A 20,426-nucleotide genomic window follows, 5' to 3' on the forward strand; every position below is an offset into this window, starting at 1 on the left:
GTGCTGGGGGACACTGGGAGCCCCTAGAGGCTCTGGGAGGCAGACTGGGGGTCGCAGGGAGGTACTGGGAGATGCTGGAGGACACTGGGGGGTGCTGGGAGGCATCTTGGGGTGTACTGGGAGGCACTGGGAAGATACTGGGGGACACTAGGAGGCAGTAGTGGGTGCTGAGAGATACTGGAAGGCACTGTGGGGTGTACTGGGAGGTACTGGGAGATGCTGGAGGACATTGGGGAGTATTGGGAGGAGCACTGGGAGGTACTGGGGGTACTGGGAGGCAGTGGGGGGGGCGCTGGGAGTACTGGGAGGCACTCTGGAGGGCACTGGAGAGTACTGGGAGGTACTGGGGAGCACTGGGAAGCACACTGGGGGGCACTGGGAGGTACTTTGGGGTGCACCAGTCAGCACTGGGAGCCCCCTCGTCCATACTGGGATGTCCTGGATAGGTCCATTACTGGTTTTAACTGGGAATTACTGGTCAGGTCCTGGGCCCCAGCCCCTCCACGGAGCTCCCCGACCTCCCGGCTCTTTTCGGGGACCCCCCTCCCCGGTAGGTGCCCCCCTCCCCCCCCAATATCAGGGTCCCTCTCCAGCCCCTCCCCCCCATTTTTGGGGTCCCCTTTGGGGTGGAGGGGGGGTCCCGGCCCCTCCCCCCCATCGCGGTTTGGGGGGGGCTGGGGGGTCCCCAAGGGTTTGGGGGGGTCGTGGGGGGGGTGGGGACACGATGGGGGTGCGGGTGACAGGGTGACTCAGCCAGGCCCAGGGTGGGGGTGGGGCGTGCCCCTCCCCCCAGGCACCTGGGTCCCCCTGTGGCGGGGGAGGGGCGGGGCACACCTGGGTCCCCGGGGGGGGAGGGGTGCTCACCCCCCCGCCCCTCCCCCCACACGTGGGTCCCCCCCGGTGTGCGTCCGGCTCTGGGAAAACCTGCCCCACGGCTGCCCCACGGCTCACCCGTGCCACTCCCAGCCAGTCCAGCCTGCCCCACAGCCACCCCACAGCCCTCCAGCCTGCCCCACGGCACTCCCATGCAGCTCAGCCAGCCCCACAGCTGCCCCATGGCCACCCCACGGCACCCACGCAGCCCAGCCAGCCCCACAGCTGCCCCACAGCTGCCCCACTTACACCCCACACGGCCCGCGCCCCACATCGTTGGGGGGGGGGGGCTCCTTCCGCCCCACAGCGCAACGGCTGCCCCAGTTCCCGCCGTGGGGCGCATCCGGGCCCCTCCCCCCCCGCCATGGCCCCCCCCGATGAGTCAGCGTGGGGGGGGGAGGGGGGAGGAAGCGCCGGAGCCGCCGACGCTGCCCTTATAAGGCCTCGACGGCGCCGGAGCCGCTTCCGCCCCGCCCGGACGCCGGGGTCCTGCCCCACATCACCCCCGCATCACCCCCCTGCCCCACATCACCCACCCCTGCCCCACATCACCCCCCCCGCCCCACATCACCCCCCTGCCCCACATCACCCACCCCTGCCCCACATCACCCCCACATCACCCCCACATCACCCCTCCTGCCCCACATCACCCCCCTGCCCCACATCACCCCCACATCACCCCCCTGCCCCACATAATCTCCCCCTGCCCCACACCACCCCTGCATCACCCCCCCTGCCCCACATCACCCCCCCCCCCGCCCCACATCACCCCCCCCCAAACACTTGGGTTCCCAGCCAGGGCAGGCACCGGAGTGGGGTGAAGGTGGGGCAGCCCCATAGATCCCCATTTATGGGGGGGGGGGGTTACTTGGGGGGCAGGCCCCCCCCGCTATAGGGGACCAACCCTGCCCAGCGCCCACCATGAGACCCCCAAGTCCCCCCCAAGCGCCCCCCTAACCCCTCCTTTCTGCCCCATAGTGCACCACAGCGTGGACCCCCCGGCTGACCCACACCCCCCACAGCCAGCGGAGCCCCCCGGGGAGCCCCCCCGGTGAGCGCAACCCCCCCTCCTGGCCCCCCAATAAAGGCCCTGCCCCCCAACTTGGGCTCCTGTGGGGTTCGGGGGGGGGGATGGGGACATCGCTTCACCCCTGCCCCATAGCGGACTTCGGCCCCGGGGCGCGGCGCAGCACCCTTGGACCCGGAGACGCGCCCCCGCCCCACACGTAGGCGGCGGAGCCCCGCCCCACGGCCCTGCCCCACACGGACGTCCCCCATCTCTGCCCCACACATCTGCAACGCAGCCCCCGCGCCCCCCTGCCCCACACGTGCTGCCGAGCCCCACAGCCCTGCCCCACACGTACATGGCCGAGCCCCACAGCTCTGCCCCACATGTGCTGCCGAGCCCCACAGCTCTGCCCCACACGTACATGGCCCGAGCCCCACAGCCCTGCCCCACACGTACATGGCCGAGCCCCACAGCTCTGCCCCACACGTACATGGCCCGAGCCCCACAGCCCTGCCCCACACATGCTGCCGAGCCCCACAGCCCTGCCCCACACGTGCTGCCGAGCCCCACAGCCCTGCCCCACACGTACATGGCCGAGCCGCACAGCCCTGCCCCACACGTGCTGTCGAGCCCCACAGCCCTGCCCCACACATGAATGGTGGAGCTGAACGCCCCTGCCCCACACGCACACGGTAGACGCCATTTTGCTGCCCCACATGTCGGCGGTGGAGCCCCACACGAGCACGGTGGAGCCCAGCCCCATAACCCTGCCCCACACATCCCCAGCCCCACACCTCTGCCCCACACATCAGCGGCGGAGCCCCATACCATAACCCTGCCCCACGCATCCGAGCCCCACACATCTGTAGCAGAGCCCCACCGCATGTTCCTGCCCCACACATCTGAGCCCCTCACCCCAGCCCCACACGTACACCCCTGCCCCCCAGCCCTGCCCCACACGTACACCCCTGCCCCCCAGCCCTGCCCCACACGTACACCCCTGCCCCACAGCCCTGCCCCACACGTACACCCCAGCCCCACACGTACACAGCGACTCCCCACGAGGCGTCTTTATTGCTGCCGGCAGCGGGGCGGGGGAGGGGAGGGGTCCTGGAGGTCCTGGTGGTCCCTGGAGGGTCCTGGTGGTCCCGGGGGACCCGGGGGAGGGTCCCGGGGTGGGCGGGGCCCCTCAGTACTGGGAGCGCCGCAGGTGATTGGCCATCTCGTAGCACTTCTTGTTGACGCAGCCGCCGTGGACGCCCTCCTTGCCCATCACCAGCACTATCGCTGCGGGGGGAGGGGCGAGTCAGGGGGGGCGGGTGGGGGAGGGGCGACCCCCCACACACACTGACAGAGGGGACCCGGGGGGGGAGGGGGGGGAACCCAGGGGGGGGGAGGGGCGACCCCCCCACACACACACGGGGGGGGACCCAGATGGGGGAGGGGGTCAAACACAAGGAGGGGGTGGGGGAGGGGATGGGGGACCCAGGGGTGGGGGAGGGGCGACCCCGACACACACACAGGGGACCTGGGTGGGGGAGGGGATGGGGGATCCCCACAGACAGAGGGGACCTGGGGGTGGGGGGAGGGGGGCAGTTGGGGGGACCCAGGTGTGGGGGAGGGGGGACACGACACCAGGGTGTGGGGGAGGGGAAGAAAGCGGGGGGCACTTGGGGGGACCCAAGTGGTGGGGGGAGGGGGGGACATGGGGGCACTTGGGGGGACGGTGGGGGAGGGGTGAGGTGCCGGGAAGTGGGTCAGGGTGGGGCCGTTGGAGTGGGGGAGGGGACACGCGGGTGGCGGGGGGTGACACGGGGGGGGGTGACACCGGGTGACAGTGGGTGCCGGGGGGGGGCACCACGATGTGGGGGGGGGGGGGGCGCCCAGACTCTGGGGGGTGGGGGGGGGTGCCGGGGGTAGCAGGGGGGAGGGGCACCCCCTCTTGTTGGTGATGGTGGGGGTGGTGTTGAAGGTGGGGGCGCAGGGGGGTGCAGGGGGTACCAGGGGGTGGGGGAGGGGCGCAGGGGGTGCAGGGGGGGAGGGGCACTCACTCTTGTTGGTGATGGTGGCGGTGATGTTGAAGGTGGGGGCGCAGGGGGGTACCAGGGGGTACCGGGGGGTACCGGGGGGCGCAGGGGGGCGCAGGGTGGGGGAGGGGCGCAGGGGGCGCAGGGGGGGGAGGGGCACTCACTCTTGTTGGTGATGGTGGCGGTGATGTTGAAGGTGGGGGCGCAGGGGGGTGCAGGGGGGGGGAGGGGCGCAGGGGGGTGCAGGGTGGGGGAGGGGCGCAGGGGGCGCAGGGGGGAGGGGCACTCACTCTTGTTGGTGATGGTGGCGGTGATGTTGAAGGTGGGGGCGCAGGGGGGTGCAGGGGGTACAGGGGGGTACCGGGGGGCGCAGGGGGGCTCAGGGTGGGGGAGGGGCGCAGGGGGGTACCAGGGGGCGCGGGGGGGGGAGGGGCACTCACTCTTGTTGGTGATGGTGGCGGTGATGTTGAAGGTGGGGGCGCAGGGGGTACCAGGGGGCGCAGGGGGTGGGGGAGGGGCGCAGGGGGCGCAGGGGGGAGGGGCACTCACTCTTGTTGGTGATGGTGGCGGTGATGTTGAAGGTGGGGGCGCAGGGGGGCGCAGGGGGGGGCGCAGGGTGGGGGAGGGGCGCAGGGGGCGCAGGGGGGAGGGGCACTCACTCTTGTTGGTGATGGTGGCGGTGATGTTGAAGGTGGGGGCGCAGGGGGGTGCAGGGTGGGGGAGGGGCGCAGGGGGGTACCAGGGGGCGCAGGGGGTGGGGGAGGGGCGCAGGGGGCGCAGGGGGGAGGGGCACTCACTCTTGTTGGTGATGGTGGCGGTGATGTTGAAGGTGGGGGCGCCGGCGCTGCTCTTGGTGCGCAGGTCCATGCTGTGCTCCCCCTCCACCAGCAGCGAGTCCCGGATGACGGAGCAGCGCAGCCCCCCCAGCGTCAGCCCGTTCACCAGCAGCGGCCCCCGCTCCTTCCCCACCAGCACCTGCACCTCCGCCGGCTGCGGGCAGGGGTCAGCGGGCGGGGCCGGGGCGCCCCGCCCCCACCCCGGCGGGGGGAGGGGGGGTGGGGGGGGCGGGGGGGGGAGGGGGGGAATTGGGGGGGAATTGGGGGGGAGGAGAGGGGGGCGGATGGGGGGGCAATGGGGGGAACTGGGGGGGGGAGGGGGATTTGGGGGGGAGGAGAGGGGGGAGGGGGGAATTGGGGGGGAACTGGGGGGGGAGGGGGAATTGGGGGGAGGAGGGGGGAATTGGGGGGAGGAGAGGGGGGCGGATGGGGGGCAATGGGGGGGAACTGGGGGGGGAGGGGGAATTGGGGGGGAGGAGAGGGGGAATTGGGGGGTGGGGGGGAGGGGAGGGGGGAGGGGGGGAATTGGGGGGGAGGAGAGGGGGAATTGGGGGGGGCACGGGGGGGAGGGGGGGAATTGGGGGGGAGGGGAAATTGGGGGGCAGGGGGGATTTGGGGGGAATTGGAGTGGAGGAGAGAGGGGGAGGGGGGGAATTGGGGGGGAGGAGAGGGGGAATTGGGGGATGGGGGGAGGAGAGGGGGGCGGATAGGGGGGCATTGGGGGGGGAATTGGGGTTGGAGGGGGGGGATTTGGGGGAGAATTGGGGGGGAGGGGAAATTGGGGGGGAGGAGAGGGGGAATTGGGGGGCAGGGGGGGATTTGGGGGGAATTGGGAGTGGGGCAGAGAGGAAGGAGGGGGAATTGGGGGGGAGGTGGGATTTGGGGGGGATTTGGGGGGGAGGGGAATGGGGGGAGGGGGAAATGGGGGGAATTTGGGGGGGAAGGGAGGGAGGGGGAATTGGGGAGGGAGGGGGGAATATGGGGGAGAACTGGGGGGGGAAATGCGGGGGGGAGGGGAATTGAGGGAGGAGAGGGGGAAGGGGAAATTTGGGGGGGTTTGAGGGGGGAGGGGGAAATGAGGAGGAAGAGGAAAGGGGGGAGGGGGAAGTGGGGGGAGAGGGGGGAATATGGGGGGGAATTGGGGGGAAGGGGAGGGGAAAAGGGGGGGGAAGGAAAGGGGGAAGGGGAGAGGGGCGAAGGGGGGGATTGGGGGGGAGGGGAAATCGGAGGGGAGGGGGTTTGGGGGGAAGGGGGAAATGGGGGGAGGGGAATATGGAGGGGAATTGAGGGGGAAAATGGGGAGGGGGCGAAGGGGAAATGGGGGAGGGGGGAGGGGAATTGGGAAGGTGAAATTGGGGGGGAGGGGGAAAAATGCGGGGGGGAGAGGGGGAAATGGGGGGGAATTGAGGGGGGGAGGGGAAAATGGGGGGAGGGAACGGAGAGGGAATGAGGGGAAGGGAACGGGGGGGCGAATTGGGGGGGAAGGGGGGGCTGGGAGGGGTCTGTGCGCTTTGCGCCGCCCCTCCCCCACAGGAAGCCCCGGCCGCCCCTCCCCCACGGGGAAGTGCCCGCATTCCGCACATTGCGCTTCGCTTTCTTTCCTTTTTTTTTTGTTATTTTTAAATTATTTCAAAGCCCCCCCCCCCGGTTTGTTTCCCGGGGGGGGGGAGGGGAGGGGGACCCGCTTGGACGCCTGAGCCCCCCCCCTCCCCCCCCAGGTCCCCCCATTAACGGTTTAGGGGGGGGAGGGGGGAGGGGGGGCCACGCTGGCAGCGCCCGCGTTTTTCTCCCTTTTTTGTCCCTCCGCGGTGCCCGTCGGGGGGGGGGGGGGGGGGAGGCCCCGCCCCCTCCCCTCAGCGCGGCCCTTGGGCGGGAAACGCCCCCCCCCCCCATCGCGATATCGCTTTCTTACCGTGATATTAGCGAAGGTCTTGCCGGGGGCGGCCGCCCAGACGGCGGGGGTATCGCGATAGCCGACGATAGCGGCGTCCTGGCAGGTCCCGTCCGCCAGCAGCGTGTCCACGTAGGGCGCCCACCCGCTCATGGCGGCGGCGGGAAAGGGAGGAAGGGGGCGGAGCCTCGCTGAGGGGAAGGGGGCGGGGCTTCGGCGGAGGGAAAGGAAGGGAGGGAAAGGGGGGGGCGGGGCTGTTCCGGACCGCGCCTGCGCAGTGCGAAGGGAGCGCGGCGGCGGGAAGGGCCGGGCGGCGGCGCCGCGCGGCGGCTTTCATAGGGGAGCGGGGGGGGCGTGGTCAGAGGAGGGGCGGGGTTTGGCCAGGGCGGGGGCGGGGTTTAATCGCGGGGGGCGGGGTTTGGGAAGGGGGAACGCCCACGGTGGGGGGGGGGGCGAGAGAGCGCGCGGGGGAGCGGCCCCGCCCGCCGCGCACAGCGATGGGGGGGGGGGACCCCGTTATTGCGACCCCCCCCCATCGCGACCCCCGCCGCTATCGCGACAAGCGCCCCGCTATCGCGACACCCCCCCGCCAAGTGAGGCTGTGGCCCCTCCCCACCCCCCAGGGGTTCCGCCTGGGTTTAACCCCCCCCCCCCCAAGTTTGGACACCCCCCCCCCACCGCCCCCCACCCAGGAAATGCACCTCCCCCACCCCCACGTGCCGTGGGAGCCACGTGCACCCCCACATGGGGGGGGGAGGTGCATTTCCTGGGGGGGGGGGACTCGGGGGAGGGGGGGATCCAAAGTGGGGGGGGGGTCAGCGTGCACTCCCCCCCCCCCCCCCACGCGTGTCCCCCGCTTCTCCCGCGCGGTTTTGACTCAGCCCCGGGCGGGACTTTCCGGGGGGGGGGGGGGGGGGGAGGGGCGGCGGTTTCACTTCCTGCCCCGGGGGGGGGGAGGGGCCCCGCGGCCCGTTGTTGGGGGGGGGGGAAGGGAACGGGACCCCGGAGCGTTGTGGGTAACGGGGGGGGGGGGGGAGGGGAGGGGGCCACGACCCCCGGAACCGGGGGGGGGGAGGGGAGGGGTGTGCTGGGTTGCCCCTCCCCCCCCCCCGCCGAGGGATCCGGGTGTCCGGGCCCCGCCCCTCCCCCCCCGGCGGTGGGAACTTCCCCGGGAAGTGGTCAGAGCCGCCGCCCCTCCCCCCCCGGCCCCTATGGGGCCCATAGGGCCCTTCCCCCCACCCCCCCCGGCCCCTATGGGCTCTATAGGGGCAGATCCCACCCCCCCAGTCCCCTATAGCCCCCATAGGACCCCTCCCCTATGGCCCCATAGCGCTGTTCCCCCCCATAACCTATAGATCCTATAGGGCGCGTCCCCTCCCCTATGGGCCCCATAGGAGCCGATCCCCCCCCCATCCCCTATGGGCCCCATAGGGCGGTGCTGCTCCCCGCTGCCCCCCCCCCAAAAAAAGGGGTCCAAGTGCCCCCCCCCAGGGGGTCCGGGTGCCCCCCCCCCAAAAAAAAGTGAACCCCGGTATCTGGAAGACCCCTCCCCCCCCCAAGGGGTCGAAGCTTTCGGGTGCCCCTCCCCCCCCCCAAAAAAGGGGGTCCAGGCGTCTGGGTGCCCCCCCCAAAAAACGGGGTGCGGGTGTCCACCCCTAAAAAAAAAACGGGGTTCAGGTGTCTGGGAGACCCCTCCCCCCCCAAAGGGGTCCAGGCTTCCGGATGCCCCTCCCCTCCCCCAAAAAAGGGGTCCGGGTGCCCCTCCTCCCCCCCCAAAAAGGGGTCCGGGTGCCCCTCCCCCCCCCAAAAGGGGGCCCAGGTATCTGGGAGACCCCTCCCCCCCCCCCAAAAAGGGGTCCGGGTGCCCCTCCCCCCCCCCCAAAGGGGGCCCAGGTATCTGGGAGACCCCTCCCCCCCCCAAAAAAGGGGTCCAAGCTTCCGGGTGCCCCTCCTCCCCCCCCAAAAAGGGGTCCGGGTGCCCCTCCCCCCCCCAAAAGGGGGCCCAGGTATCTGGGAGACCCCTCCCCCCCCCCCAAAAAGGGGTCCGGGTGCCCCTCCCCCCCCCCCAAAAGGGGGCCCAGGTATCTGGGAGACCCCTCCCCCCCCCAAAAAAGGGGTCCGGGTGCCCCTCCTCCCCCCCCAAAAAGGGGTCCGGGTGCCCCTCCCCCCCCCCAAAAGGGGGCCCAGGTATCTGGGAGACCCCTCCCCCCCCCAAAAAAGGGGTCCGGGTGCCCCTCCCCCCCCCAAAAGGGGGGTCCGGGCCCCCGGGGGTCTCGTGTTACCGTGTCCTTTTCCTCGAGACCTTTGGGGGGGGCTAAAAATAGCCCCGGGGGGGGGGGGAGGGGGTGGGGGCGGGGGATGGGCATAAATAGCCCCTGGGGACCCCCCCGGGGGGGACGGCCCCGGCCAGCAGCCGGTGAGCGGGACCCTGGGGGGGTCCCTGGGGAACGGAATGGGGGGGGGGGGGGGGTCTGGGGTCAGGCCAGGGTCAAGGTCACGGCCTTGACCCCCTGCCCCTCCCCCGCAGCCATGTCCATCCAGAGGGTCTGGGCCAGGGAGATCCTGGACTCCCGGGGGAACCCCACGGTGGAGGTGGACCTGCAGACCAGCAAGGGTGCGGGGGAGGGGCGGGGGGCGGGGGGGACGTGGGGGACACGGGGGGCGGGGGGGCACGGGGGGGAGGGGGGACACGGGGGGGGAGGGGGACATGGGGGACATGGGGGACATGGGGGGCGGGGGGACACGGGGGGGCGTGGGGGATGGGGAGACGTGGGGGGGGCGGGGGGGGATGGGGGGACGTGGGGGACATGGGGGGCGGGGGGGGATGGGGGGACACGGGGGGTGTGGGGAGATGGGGGGGGATGTGGGGGGCCATGGGGACATGGGGACACGGGGGGGGGTGGGGGGACATGGGGGGGCCATGGGGACACAGGGGGCGGGGGGGATGAGGGGACACGGGGGGTGCGGAGAGATGGGGGGGACATGGGGACATGGGGGGACGTGGGGGGACGTGGGGGGACATGAGGGGGACATGGGGGGACGTGGGGGGGTGTGGGGACATGGGGGGGAAATATGGGGACACAGGGGGGCGTGGGGGACATGGGGGGGACACTGGGGGTTGAGGGACACGGGGGACACAGGGGTGTGGGGAGATGGGGGGGCCATGGGGACATGGGGGGGATGTGGGGACACGGGGGGCTGTGGGGACGTGGGGGGGGGGACACGGGGGGACATTGGGGGACCTGGGGACATGGGGGACCTGGTGGGACCTCACGGTTGCGGTGGGACGGGGGGGTGTGAGGGGGTGTTGGGGACATGGGGGACACACGGGGGGACGCAGGGACCTGGGGGTGGGGGTGACGGTCCCCTCCCCCCCCAGGGTGCTTCCGGGCGGCCGTCCCCAGCGGCGCCTCCACCGGGATCCACGAGGCCCTGGAGCTCCGCGATGGCGACAAGAGCCGGTACCTGGGCAAAGGTGGGGCACGGGGGGGGCACGGGGGGGCACGGGGGGGTGGGCGTGGCCAGGGCCCCCCAAACCCAACCAAGGACCCCAAAAACTTCCCCAGGAGCCTGCAGACCCCAACTGGGTCCCCCAAAACCCTCCTGGGGGGGTCCGCAAAGACCCAGTGACCCCCCCCCAAGACCCAACCGGGTCCTTCAAGACTCAACGACCCCCCCCAAGGACCCAACTGGGTCCCCCAAGACCCCCCCTGTGTCCCCCGGATGCATTGATCACCCCCAGTGACCCCCCAATGACCCACCTGGGTCCCCCCAAGACCCAATGACCCCCCCCAAAACCTAATGAGGTGCCCTAAGACCCAAGAACCCGCCTAAGACCCAACCAGGTTCCCCCAAGACTCAACTGGGTCCCCCCAAGACCCAACGACCCCCCCCAAGACCCAACCAGGTCACCCCAAGACTCAACTGGGTCCCCCCCAAGACCAAACGACCCCCCCCAAGACCCATTGACCCCCCTGAGGACCCAACTGGGTCCCCCAAGACCCCCCTGTGTCCCCCAGATGCATTGACCCCCCCCAGTGACCCCCCCAATGACCCACCTGGGTCCCCCCAAGACCCAATGACCCCCCCCCAAAACCTAATGAGGTCCCCCAAGACCCACTTGGGTCCCCCAAGACCCAAGAACCCCCCCAAGACCCAACCAGGTCCCCCCAAGACCCAACTGGGTCCCCCCAAGACCCAACGACCCCACAACGACCCAACTGGGTCCCTCAAGACCCAACTGCCTGCCCCCCAAGACCCAAGAACCCCCACAACCCCCCCCCCCCAAATTCCCTCCCACCTCACCCAGTGCCCCCCCATTGGGGGGGGGGGGTGAGACAACCCCGGGGTCAAAGGTCGTGCCCCCCGCCCCCCGCCCCCCCAGGTGTGCTGAAGGCTGTGGAGCACATCAACAAGACCATCGGCCCCGCCCTGGTGGAGAAGGTGCGTGTGACCCTGGGGGGGGCACTTGGGGGGCACTTGGGGGTCTGACCCCCAACCCCCGCCCCACACCCTCCCCTCCCCCCCCAGAAAATCAGCGTGGTGGAGCAGGAGAAGATCGACAAGCTCATGATCGACATGGACGGCACCGAGAACAAATGTGAGCTCCCCTCCCCCACCCGTGACCCTCCCCCCGCCGCCCCCAACCCCCTCCTCACCTCCCCTCCCCCACCCCCACAGCCAAATTCGGGGCGAACGCCATCCTGGGGGTGTCGCTGGCCGTCTGCAAGGCCGGCGCGGCCGAGAAGGGCGTCCCGCTCTACCGGCACATCGCCGACCTCGCCGGCAACTCCGACCTCATCCTGCCCGTGCCGGTACCCGCCCGCCCGCCGGGGCCCCACCCGGGATCTGGGGGGACCCGGGATCTGGGGGGGACCCGGGATTTTGGGGGGGGACACGACCCGCGTGGGTTTTTGGGTCTTGGTGGGGGTTTTGAGGAACGGCGTTGGGTTTTGGGGGGTGTTGGGTGGGGTTTGGGGGACCCGGTTGGGTTTGTGGGGGGGGGTTATTGGGTCTTTGGGGGACCCCCCCGAGGTTTTTGGGGGTTTTGACGACTGTTAGTTGGGTTTTGGGGGAGCCAGTTGGGTTTGGGGGGGGTTATTGGGACTTTGGGGGGGTCTTTGGGGGATGACACCAAGGTTTTTGGGGTGCTGTTGGGTTTTGGGGGGTCTTGGTTGGGGTTTGAGGGACCCCATTGGGTTTGGGGCTGTTTGGGGGGGTCTTTGGGGGACCCCACCGAGGGTTTTGGGGGTTTTGAGGACCATTAGTTGGGTTTTGGGGGACCCGGTTGGGTCTTTGGGGGGTTATTGGGTCTTTGGGGGATCCCACCGAGGTTTTTGGGGTGCTGTTGGGTTTTGGGGGGTGTCGGTCGGGGTTTGAGGGACCTGGTTGGGTCTTGGGGGATCCCATTGGGTTTGGGGGGATTGTGGGGGGTCTTAGAGGGGTTGTTGGGTCTTGGGGGGGTCATTGAGTCTTGGGGGGTTGAGTCTTTGAGGGGGTCATTGCATCTTCGGGGGGTCGTTGGGTCTTGGGGGGACCTGGTTGGGTCTTGGGGGGTTGAGTCTTTGAGGGGGTCATTGCATCTTTGGGGGTTTGTTGGGTCTTGGGGGGGGTCGTTGGGTCTTGGGGGATGTCATTGGGTCTTGGGGGGGTCGTTGGGTCTTGGGGGGCCGTTGGGTCTTGGGGGGGGTCATTGAGTCTTGGGAGGTTGAGTCTTTGGGGGGGTCGTTGCATTTTCAGGGGGTCGTTGCGTCTTGGGGGGGGTCGTTGGGTCTTGGGGAGACCTGGTTGGGCCTTGGGGGGTTCATTGAGTTTTGGGGGGTTGAGTCTTTGGGGGTTTGTTGGGTCTTGGGGGGACCTGGCTGGGTCTTGGGGGGCCGTTGGGTCTTGGGGAGAACCACGGGGGATGGGAGAGCTCCCCGAGCGCCCGACCCCCTCCCCCGCCAGGCCTTCAACGTCATCAACGGCGGTTCCCACGCCGGCAACAAGTTGGCCATGCAGGAGTTCATGGTGCTGCCGGTGGGCGCCGCCTCCTTCCGGGAGGCCATGCGCATCGGCGCCGAGGTCTACCACAGCCTCAAGGGCGTCATCAAGGCCAAGTACGGCAAAGACGCCACCAACGTGGGCGACGAGGGCGGCTTCGCCCCCAACATCTTGGAGAACAACGAAGGTACCCGTCCCCTCCCCCGACGCCTGGCTCCTCGCCCGCCCATCCCCCACCCTTGGGTTGGGGGGCTCGGAGCTATTTATAGCCCCTCCCCCCATCCCCCCCTCCCCCCCAAGGGGTTGGATTTCGGGGTCAAATCCAGAATTAGTTCTCGTGGCCGTAACCGGAGAAAGGCTACGGGGGTGGGGGGGGAGGGGCGGGAAAGGGCACGGGGTCCTCCGGGTGGGGGAGGGGCACCCGTCGGTCTGAGCGGGCGCCCCCCAGCGCTGGAGCTGTTGAAGGCGGCCATCGGCCAGGCCGGGTACCCCGACAAGGTGGTGATCGGGATGGACGTGGCGGCCTCCGAGTTCTGCCGCGAGGGCCGCTACGACCTCGACTTCAAATCCCCCCCCGACCCCCAGCGCCTCATCACGGGGGAGCAGCTGGGGCAGCTCTACCAGAGCTTCATCAAGGACTACCCCGGTGAGGGCACTGGGAGGCACTGGGAGGCACTGGGAGGCACTGGGATGGGACTGGGAGGGACTGGGAGGGACTGGATGCACTGGGAGGGAACTGGGAGGGACTGGGATGCACTGGGGTGGGATGGGGAGGCACTGGGATGGGACGGGGAGGCACTGGGAGGGAGTGGGAGGCACTGGGATGGGACTGGGATGCACTGGGAGGGCACTGGGAGGGACTGGGAGGGCACTGGGATGGGACTGGGAGGCACTGGGAGGGACTGAGATGGGACTGGGAGGGACTGGGAGGGAACTGGGAGGGACTGGGATGCACTGGGAGGCACTGGGAGGGCACTGGGAGGGAACTGGGATGGGACTGGGAGGCACCGGGAGGGCACTGGGAGGGACTGGGAGGCACTGGGATGGGACGGGGAGGGACTGGGAGGGACTGGGAGGCACTGGGAGGCACTGGGATGGGACTGGGAGGGAACTGGGAGGGACTGGGATGCACTGGGAGGCACTGGGAGGGGGGTGGGGGTTCTCTGGTGGCTCCTATGGGGTTGTGCGGGGGGATAGGGTAGCAGAAACAGGTCCTGTCCTGGAGCTGGGTGGTCCTTGGGGCACTGGGAGGGACTGGGAGGGCACTGGGAGGGACTGGGAGGCACTGGGAGGGACTGGGATGGGACTGGGAGGGAACTGGGACGGACTGGGATGCACTGGGAGGGACTGGGATGGGACTGGGAGGCACTGGGATGGACTGGGAGGCACTGGGAGGGACTGGGATGGGACTGGGAGGGAACTGGGACGGACTGGGATGCACTGGGAGGGACTGGGATGGGACTGGGATGCACTGGGAGGCACTGGGAGGGGGGTGGGGGTTCTCTGGTGGCTCGTATGGGGTTGTGCAGGGGGATAGGGTAGCAGAAACAGGTCCTGTCCTGGAGCTGGGTGGTCCTTGGGGCACTGGGAGGGACTGGGAGGGCACTGGGAGGCACTGGGAGGGACTGGGAGGGCACTGGGAGGGACGGGGAGGCACTGGGATGGGACGGGGAGGGACTGGGATGGACTGGGAGGCACTGGGAGGGACTGGGATGGGACGGGGAGGGAACTGGGATGGACTGGGATGCACTGGGAGGGACTGGGATGGGACTGGGAGGCACTGGGAGGGCACTGGGAGGCACTGGGAGGCACTGGGAAGGCAGGTGGGGGTTCTCCAGTGGCTCGTATGGGGCTGCGCACGGGGGCGCGGGCCGGCAGCTGGCCCCATCCCGCAACTGGGACGCCGCTGGCCCGTACTGGTCTTTACTGGGAGCTGCCGTCGCCGCAGTGGTGTCGATCGAGGACCCCTTCGACCAGGACGACTGGGAGGGCTGGCGGCGCTTCCTGGGGCAGGTGGGGATCCAGGTGGTGGGGGACGACCTCACCGTCACCAACCCCCGGCGCATCCAGCGCGCGGCCGAGCTCCGCGCCTGCAACTGCCTCCTGCTGAAGGTGAACCAGATCGGCTCCGTCTCCGAGTCCATCCAGGCGTGAGTCCTCGTGCAAAGCCCTCGTGCAAAGCCCTCGTGAAAAGCTCTTGGGCAAAGCCCTCGTGCAAAGCCCTCGTGAAAAGCCCTCGTGCAAAACCCTCGTGAAAAGCCCTCGTGCAAAGCCCTCGTGCAAAACCCTCATGAAAAGCCCTCGTGAAAAGCCCTCGTGCAAAGCCCTCGTGAAAAGCCCTCGTGCAAAGCCCTCGTGAAAAACCCTCGTGAAAAGCTCTTGGGCAAAGCCCTTTTTGAGAAGGTCCCTCGTGCAAAATTCGTCGAGAAAAGCCCTCGTGCAAAGCCCTTGTGAAAAGCCCTCGTGCAAAACCCTCGTGCAAAACCCTCGTGCAAAGCCCTCGTGCAAAACCCTCGTGAAAAACCCTCATGAAAAGCCCTCGTGCAAAGCTCTTGGGCAAAGCCCTCCTGCGAGGCCCCTCGTGAAAACCCCTTGTGCCGTCGTGGAAACCCCTCCCTCTGAAAAGCCCCTCGTGCGAAACCCTTGTGCAAAGCTCCTCGTGCACGGCCCTTGTGCGAGCCCAACGTCCCCGTGTCCCCCCCCCGTGTCCCCCCCCCGTGTCCCCCCAGGTGCAAACTGGCCCAGAGCCACGGCTGGGGGGTGATGGTCAGCCACCGCTCGGGCGAGACCGAGGACACCTTCATCGCCGACCTCGTCGTGGGGCTCTGCACCGGCCAGGTGGGTCCCCCATCGCCCCCCGTCACCCCCCATCGCCCCCCGTCACCCGCTGTCACCCCCCATCGCCCCCGTCGCCCCCGACGCCCCCTCTCTCCCCCCAGATCAAGACGGGCGCCCCGTGCCGCTCCGAGCGCTTGGCCAAGTACAACCAGCTGATGAGGTGAGGGGGCCCCAAGTGTCCCCGCGTGTCCCCAAACGTCCCCTCCCTGTGTCCCCACCCCCCCCCCCCCCGTGTCCCTGCTGTCCCCACGTGGCCCTGTGTCCCCCCAGGGGGGCGGGGGGGTGCCCACGGGGGGGGGTGGGGTGTCCCCAAGCTCATCACCATGTGTCCCCTCCCCCCATCCCCCGGGACTGTCCTTGTCCCCGTGTCCCCTCCCCCCAGACCCCCCCGTGTCCCCTCTGGGGTCCCCCCCCGGGGTTGCCCCACCCCTGCACCCCCCTGCTGACCCCACCCCCCCCCACTGACCCCGTGTCCCCCCGTGTCCCCTCCCCCCCCGTGCCCCCCCCCCAGGATCGAGGAGGCGCTGGGGGACAAGGCCAAATTCGCCGGGCGCAACTTCCGGAACCCCCAGGCCAAGTAGGACGGGAACCGCCGGGGGCCACCGCGCCCCCCCGCAGGCTACCAAGTCCCCCCTGGGGGCCACCAAGTCCCCCCCCGCGGGGGGTCGCCCCACAACCCCCCCAATAAAGGCTCTGCAGCACAACGAACCCCGACTCCTTCTTTTTTTTTTTGGGGGGGGGGGGTGGGTGGGGGAGGGGACAGAGCCAGGACCTCCGGGTCCCCCCGTTGTCCCCCCCAGAACAGTCGCGGGGCCCCCTCGTGTGCCCCTCCCCCCCCCCGCTGTTAAATACCCCCCTGCCGGGGGGGTGCAGCCCCCCCGTCCCCCCCCTCCCCTTAGCCGAGGCCCCCCCGGGCCCCCCCTCGTCCTCCGCCTGCCGCAGCCGCTTCTTGGCCCGGATCTCGTTCATGGCCTCCTCGATGGAGCGCGTGTCCCGCTTGTGGGCCGCCGGCACTGGGGGGAGGGGAGGCGGGGGGGAGGGGGGTGAGGGGGGACCCGGGCGTCCGGGACCCCCCCCCTCCCCCGCCAGGTCCCCCCCAGGCCCCGCCCCCCCCGGGACCCCGGCTCACCGCAGCCGTACGCCTTATTGGCCTCCATGGTGCGGGCGGCGGCTTTGGCGGCGTCGGAGCCAATCAGGTGCCGGTATTTATCTTTGTAATCGTTGGGGGGGCCGGGAGGGGCGGGGCCGCGCTGAAGCTCCGCCTCTTCCTGCTGGGCCGCCAGCTCCTGGAAGGGGGGGTGGGGTTTCAGTGGCCACACCCACAAGCCACACAGGCTCCACCCTCCTCCCGTAAACCACACCCCTTTTGCAACAAGCCCCGCCCGCTCCTCACCCTGGCTGCTCACACCCAGGGCCCCACCCACTCAAAGCCCCACACCCACATAAGCCACGCCCCCACCAGGCCCCACCCCCCCGGTATCAGCTCCCCAGCGATTCCCACCCCAGCAGCCCTGCCCTAGCCGGGCCCCGCCCGCCAGCCCCGCCCTGTTAAGCCCCACCTACCCGGAGGCGGCGGCGCTCCCCCGCCCGGGCGGGGTCCCACTCCTCCCCCCGCCGGTACGCCTCCAGCTCCTCGTCCGACGGCGCGAACTCCTGCGCAGGCGTCAGCCCCCGCCCGGGGTCCCCCCAGCTCCTCCCCTCCCCCCACCTCGGACAGAGAGCGCCCCTCCCCCTCCCTGCACACTGGGGTCCCCTCCCCATCGCCCTCCCCCTCCCAGGACACTGGGGTCCCCTCCCCATCCCCCCTCCCCCATCCCTGTCCCCTGGAGTCCTCTGTGTCCCCTCCCCCCCATCCCTTGTCCACCCCCCCATCCCCCCCCCGTCCCCGGGTCCCCTGTCCCCCCGTGTCCCCTCCCCCATTGTCCCCTGGGGTCCCCTCCCCCCATCCCCTGTCCTCCCATGTCCCCTCCCCACCGTCCCTTGGGGTCCCCTGTCCCCCCATGTCCCCCCCATTGTTCTCTGGGGTCCCCTGTGTCCCCTCCCCCCCATTCCCTGTCCCCCCATGTCCCCTCCCCCATCCCCTGGGGTCCCCTGTGTCCCCTCCCCCCCATCCTCTGTCCCCCCATGTCCCCTCCCCCCATGTCCCCTCCCCCCCATTCCCTGTCCCCCCATGTCCCCTCCCCCCCGTCCCCTGGGGTCCCCGTGTCCCCTCCCCCGTGTCCCCTCCCCCATCCCCCCCCCTCCCCCGCCCCTCCCCTATCCCCCCCCCTCCCCCGCCCCTCCCCTCCCCCACCTTTTTGAAGACCATGACGTAGCGGCTCTCCTCGTCCTCCCCGAAGGAGAAGGACGTCAGCCCGGCCACCTCCGCCACGTCGTGCCTGGGGGGGGGGGGGGGACCCCGCTGTCCCCAGGGGGTCCCCAACTGCCCCAGGGTGGAGCTGCCACCCCGGGGTGCTCCTCTTCTGCCCCCATGGCTCCAGTGTCCCCCCAGTATCCCCCCCCAGTGTCCCCAATATCCCCCCCAGTTCCCCCAGTGTCCCCCTCACCCCCAGGTCCCCCAGTGCCCCCCTCACCCCCATGTCCCCCAGTGTCCCCCCGCAGTGTCCCCATTGTCATTCGTCCCCCATGGCGTCCCCCAGGGCCCCCCCAGTGTCCGCAGGGCCCCCCCCCAGGGCCCCCCAGTGTCCCCAGTCTCCCCCAGTGTCCCCAGGGCCCCCCCCAGTGTCCCCAGTCCCCCCCAGTGTCCCAGGGCCCCCCCAGTGACCCCAGGGCCCCCCCAGTGTCCCCAGGCTCCCCCCAGTGTCCCCAGGGCTCCCCCCCCAGTGTCCCCAGTCACCCCAGCCCCCCCGTGTCCCCAGTCCTCCCCAGTATCCCCAGTCCCCCCTCCCAGTGTCCCCAGGCCCCCCCCCCAGTGTCCTCAGTCCCCCCCAGTGTCCCCAGGGTCCCCCTGGTGTCCCCAGGCCTCCCCCTCAGTGTCCCCAGACCCCTCCCAGTGTCTCCAGTCCCCCCAGTCCCCCCTCCCAGTGTCCCCAGGCCTCCCAGGCTCCCCCCAGTGTCCCCAGTCCACCCCCAGTGTCTCCAGTCCGCCCAGTCCCCCCAGGCCCCCTTCCCAGTGTCCCCAGTCCCCCCAGGACCCCTCCCAGTGTCCCCAGTCCCGCCCCCAGTGTCTCCAGTCCCCCCAGTCCCCCCAGTTCCCCCCTCACAGGATGCTCCTCTCGATCTTGTTCATGGGCTGGAAGCGGCGCCGGGGCTCCCCACTGGCCTGGATGAACTGGGACACCTCCTGCTCCATCTGGGGGCACCCAGGCGTCGGGGGGGGCACCCAGGTCTCCCGGGGGGGCACCCAGGCGTTGGGGGGGGGACCCAGGCATCGGGGGGGGGACCCAGGTGTCAAAGAGGGGGACCCAGACATCCAGGGGGGGACCCAGGTGTCCGGAGGGGGCACCCAGGCATCAAGGAGGGGGACCCAGACATCCAGGGGGGCACCTGGGCGTTGGGGGGGGCACCCAGGAGTCTGGGAAGGGGGGACCCAGGTATCTGGGGGGGGGACTTAGGTGTCAGGGGGGGATCCAGGTGTCAAAGAGGGGCACCCAGTCATCCAGGGGGGCACCCAGGCGACCAGGGGGGGCACCCAGGCACTGGGGGGGGACCCAGGCATCAGGGGGGGCACCCAGGTGTCAAGGAGGGGGACCCAGATGTCGGGGGGGGGGCACCCAGGCATCCGGGGGGGGCACCCAGGCATCCAGGGGGGGCACCCCGGGTTCCGGGGGGGACCCAGGCACTGGGGAGGGACCCAGATGTTGGGGGGGGCACCCAGGCATCCAGGGGGGCACCCTGCGTTCCGGGGGGGACCCAGGCGCCCGGGGACGCCCCCCCACTCACCCTCTTCCGGAACTCGACCTTCTGGCGCTTCTCCTGCTCCTGCAGCTTCTTCACCCGCGCGGCTTGTTCTGGGGGGGGGAGGGGTCAGGGTGCCCCCTGCTGCCCCCCCGCGGGGGTGGGGGGAGGGGGCGGGGGCAGGGGGCCGGAGGGTGGGGCCAGCAGCATCCCCCGGGCTGCTGTCAAGGGGGCTGGGGGCGGGGCCAGGTCCATGGGGCGGAGGCAGCTGCACCTCGAGGTGTCCATCAACTGGTTGGGGGCGTGGCCAGGGGTCTGGGGGCGGGGCCAGCAGCACAGGATGGGCGTCTAGCTAAAGAGCTGGGGGCGTGGTTATGTAGGTGGGGGTGTGGTCATATGGGTGGGTGTGGTCATACAGGTGGGGCGTGGTCATACGGGTGGGGGCGTGGTCATATGGGTGGGGGCGTGGTCATATGGGTGGGGGAGTGGCCAGGAGCACCCCACGTCTATCAAGGGGGGCCTGGGGGCGTGGCCAGATATTCGTGGGCGTGACCAGAAAGACCCCAAGGTGTCAGTCAAGGGGAATGGGGGCGTGGCCGTGGGGCTGGGGGCGCGGCCAGCAGCACGCCCGGGTGCCTCTCGGGGGCGTGGCCAGCAGCCTAGGGGCGTGGCCAGCCGAACCCCAGGGTGCCTATCAAGGCGATCTGGGGGCGTGGCCGCAGCCGCAGGGGCGTGGCCAAGCGTGACGGGAGGGGGGCGGGGGGCAGGAAAGGGGCGAGGGGCCGGGACGCGCCGCCGCCTCCCCCCCCCCCCCCGCGGCCGTTAGTTCCCGCCCCCCCCGGCCCCCCCCGGGCCCCGCGCGCCCCCCGCGCCCCCCGGCCCCGCTGACCCCTCGCCCGGCGCCGCGCCTCCCCGTCGGCGGCAGCGGGCGGCCGCTCCATGGAGCTGAGGATGGAGCCCAGCAGATCCAGCTCCGCCATCTTGGGGGGAGGCCGCCGCGCGCCGCGCCCCCGCGTCGCTGCGTCACCGCGTTCGGGGGAGGAGAGGCGTGGCTTGACCGAAAGGGGCGGGGCGGGGCGGAGGGAGAGGAGCGGCGCTGGAGGAGGAGGGGGCCGGGCGAAAGGGGCGGGGCC

The 20,426-nt window shown here is 70.9% G+C and overlaps 3 protein-coding genes across 8 annotated transcripts; 1 reads left to right on the forward strand and 2 right to left on the reverse strand.

Moving 5' to 3' along the window:
• Nucleotides 1-2,937: 2,937 nt before the first annotated feature.
• PFN1 (profilin 1) lies at nucleotides 2,938-6,939 on the reverse strand. Of its 2 annotated transcripts, none has more exons than XM_075135102.1 (3): nucleotides 6,658-6,939; nucleotides 4,707-4,899; nucleotides 2,938-3,169 (listed from the first exon to the last, which is right to left on the reverse strand). In XM_075135102.1, exons 1-3 carry the CDS (start codon nucleotides 6,787-6,789, stop codon nucleotides 3,072-3,074), a joined length of 423 nt encoding a protein of 140 aa, XP_074991203.1. In that variant the 5' UTR covers nucleotides 6,790-6,939; the 3' UTR covers nucleotides 2,938-3,071. The 2 variants fall into 2 exon arrangements, with proteins under 2 accessions (XP_074991203.1, XP_074991204.1); XM_075135103.1 differs by having other exon boundaries at nucleotides 4,707-4,884; nucleotides 6,658-6,907.
• On the forward strand, nucleotides 4,830-16,164 carry ENO3 (enolase 3). Of its 5 annotated transcripts, none has more exons than XM_075135097.1 (12): nucleotides 4,830-4,911; nucleotides 9,164-9,250; nucleotides 10,016-10,111; nucleotides 11,021-11,079; nucleotides 11,167-11,236; nucleotides 11,317-11,450; nucleotides 12,583-12,805; nucleotides 13,067-13,264; nucleotides 14,567-14,768; nucleotides 15,348-15,456; nucleotides 15,558-15,616; nucleotides 15,968-16,164. In XM_075135097.1, the coding sequence occupies exons 2-12, from the start codon at nucleotides 9,166-9,168 to the stop codon at nucleotides 16,035-16,037; spliced, it is 1,305 nt and encodes a 434-aa protein (XP_074991198.1). In that variant the 5' UTR covers nucleotides 4,830-4,911; nucleotides 9,164-9,165; the 3' UTR covers nucleotides 16,038-16,164. The 5 variants fall into 5 exon arrangements, with proteins under 5 accessions (XP_074991198.1, XP_074991197.1, XP_074991202.1 ...); XM_075135096.1 differs by lacking the exon at nucleotides 4,830-4,911 and adding an exon at nucleotides 6,678-6,768; XM_075135101.1 differs by lacking the exon at nucleotides 4,830-4,911 and adding an exon at nucleotides 6,678-6,768 and having other exon boundaries at nucleotides 13,204-13,264.
• SPAG7 (sperm associated antigen 7) lies at nucleotides 16,150-20,345 on the reverse strand (the record flags this gene model as incomplete). Its single annotated transcript, XM_075135061.1, has 7 exons — nucleotides 20,183-20,345; nucleotides 19,339-19,406; nucleotides 18,660-18,748; nucleotides 17,750-17,834; nucleotides 17,020-17,109; nucleotides 16,586-16,742; nucleotides 16,150-16,469 (listed from the first exon to the last, which is right to left on the reverse strand). Coding segments are annotated over exons 1-7 (900 nt in total), but the record flags the coding sequence as incomplete, so codon positions are not given.
• Nucleotides 20,346-20,426: the final 81 nt, after the last annotated feature.

This window comes from Calonectris borealis, chromosome 36 (assembly GCF_964195595.1).
Source record: "Calonectris borealis chromosome 36, bCalBor7.hap1.2, whole genome shotgun sequence".
Taxonomy (NCBI): domain Eukaryota; kingdom Metazoa; phylum Chordata; class Aves; order Procellariiformes; family Procellariidae; genus Calonectris; species Calonectris borealis.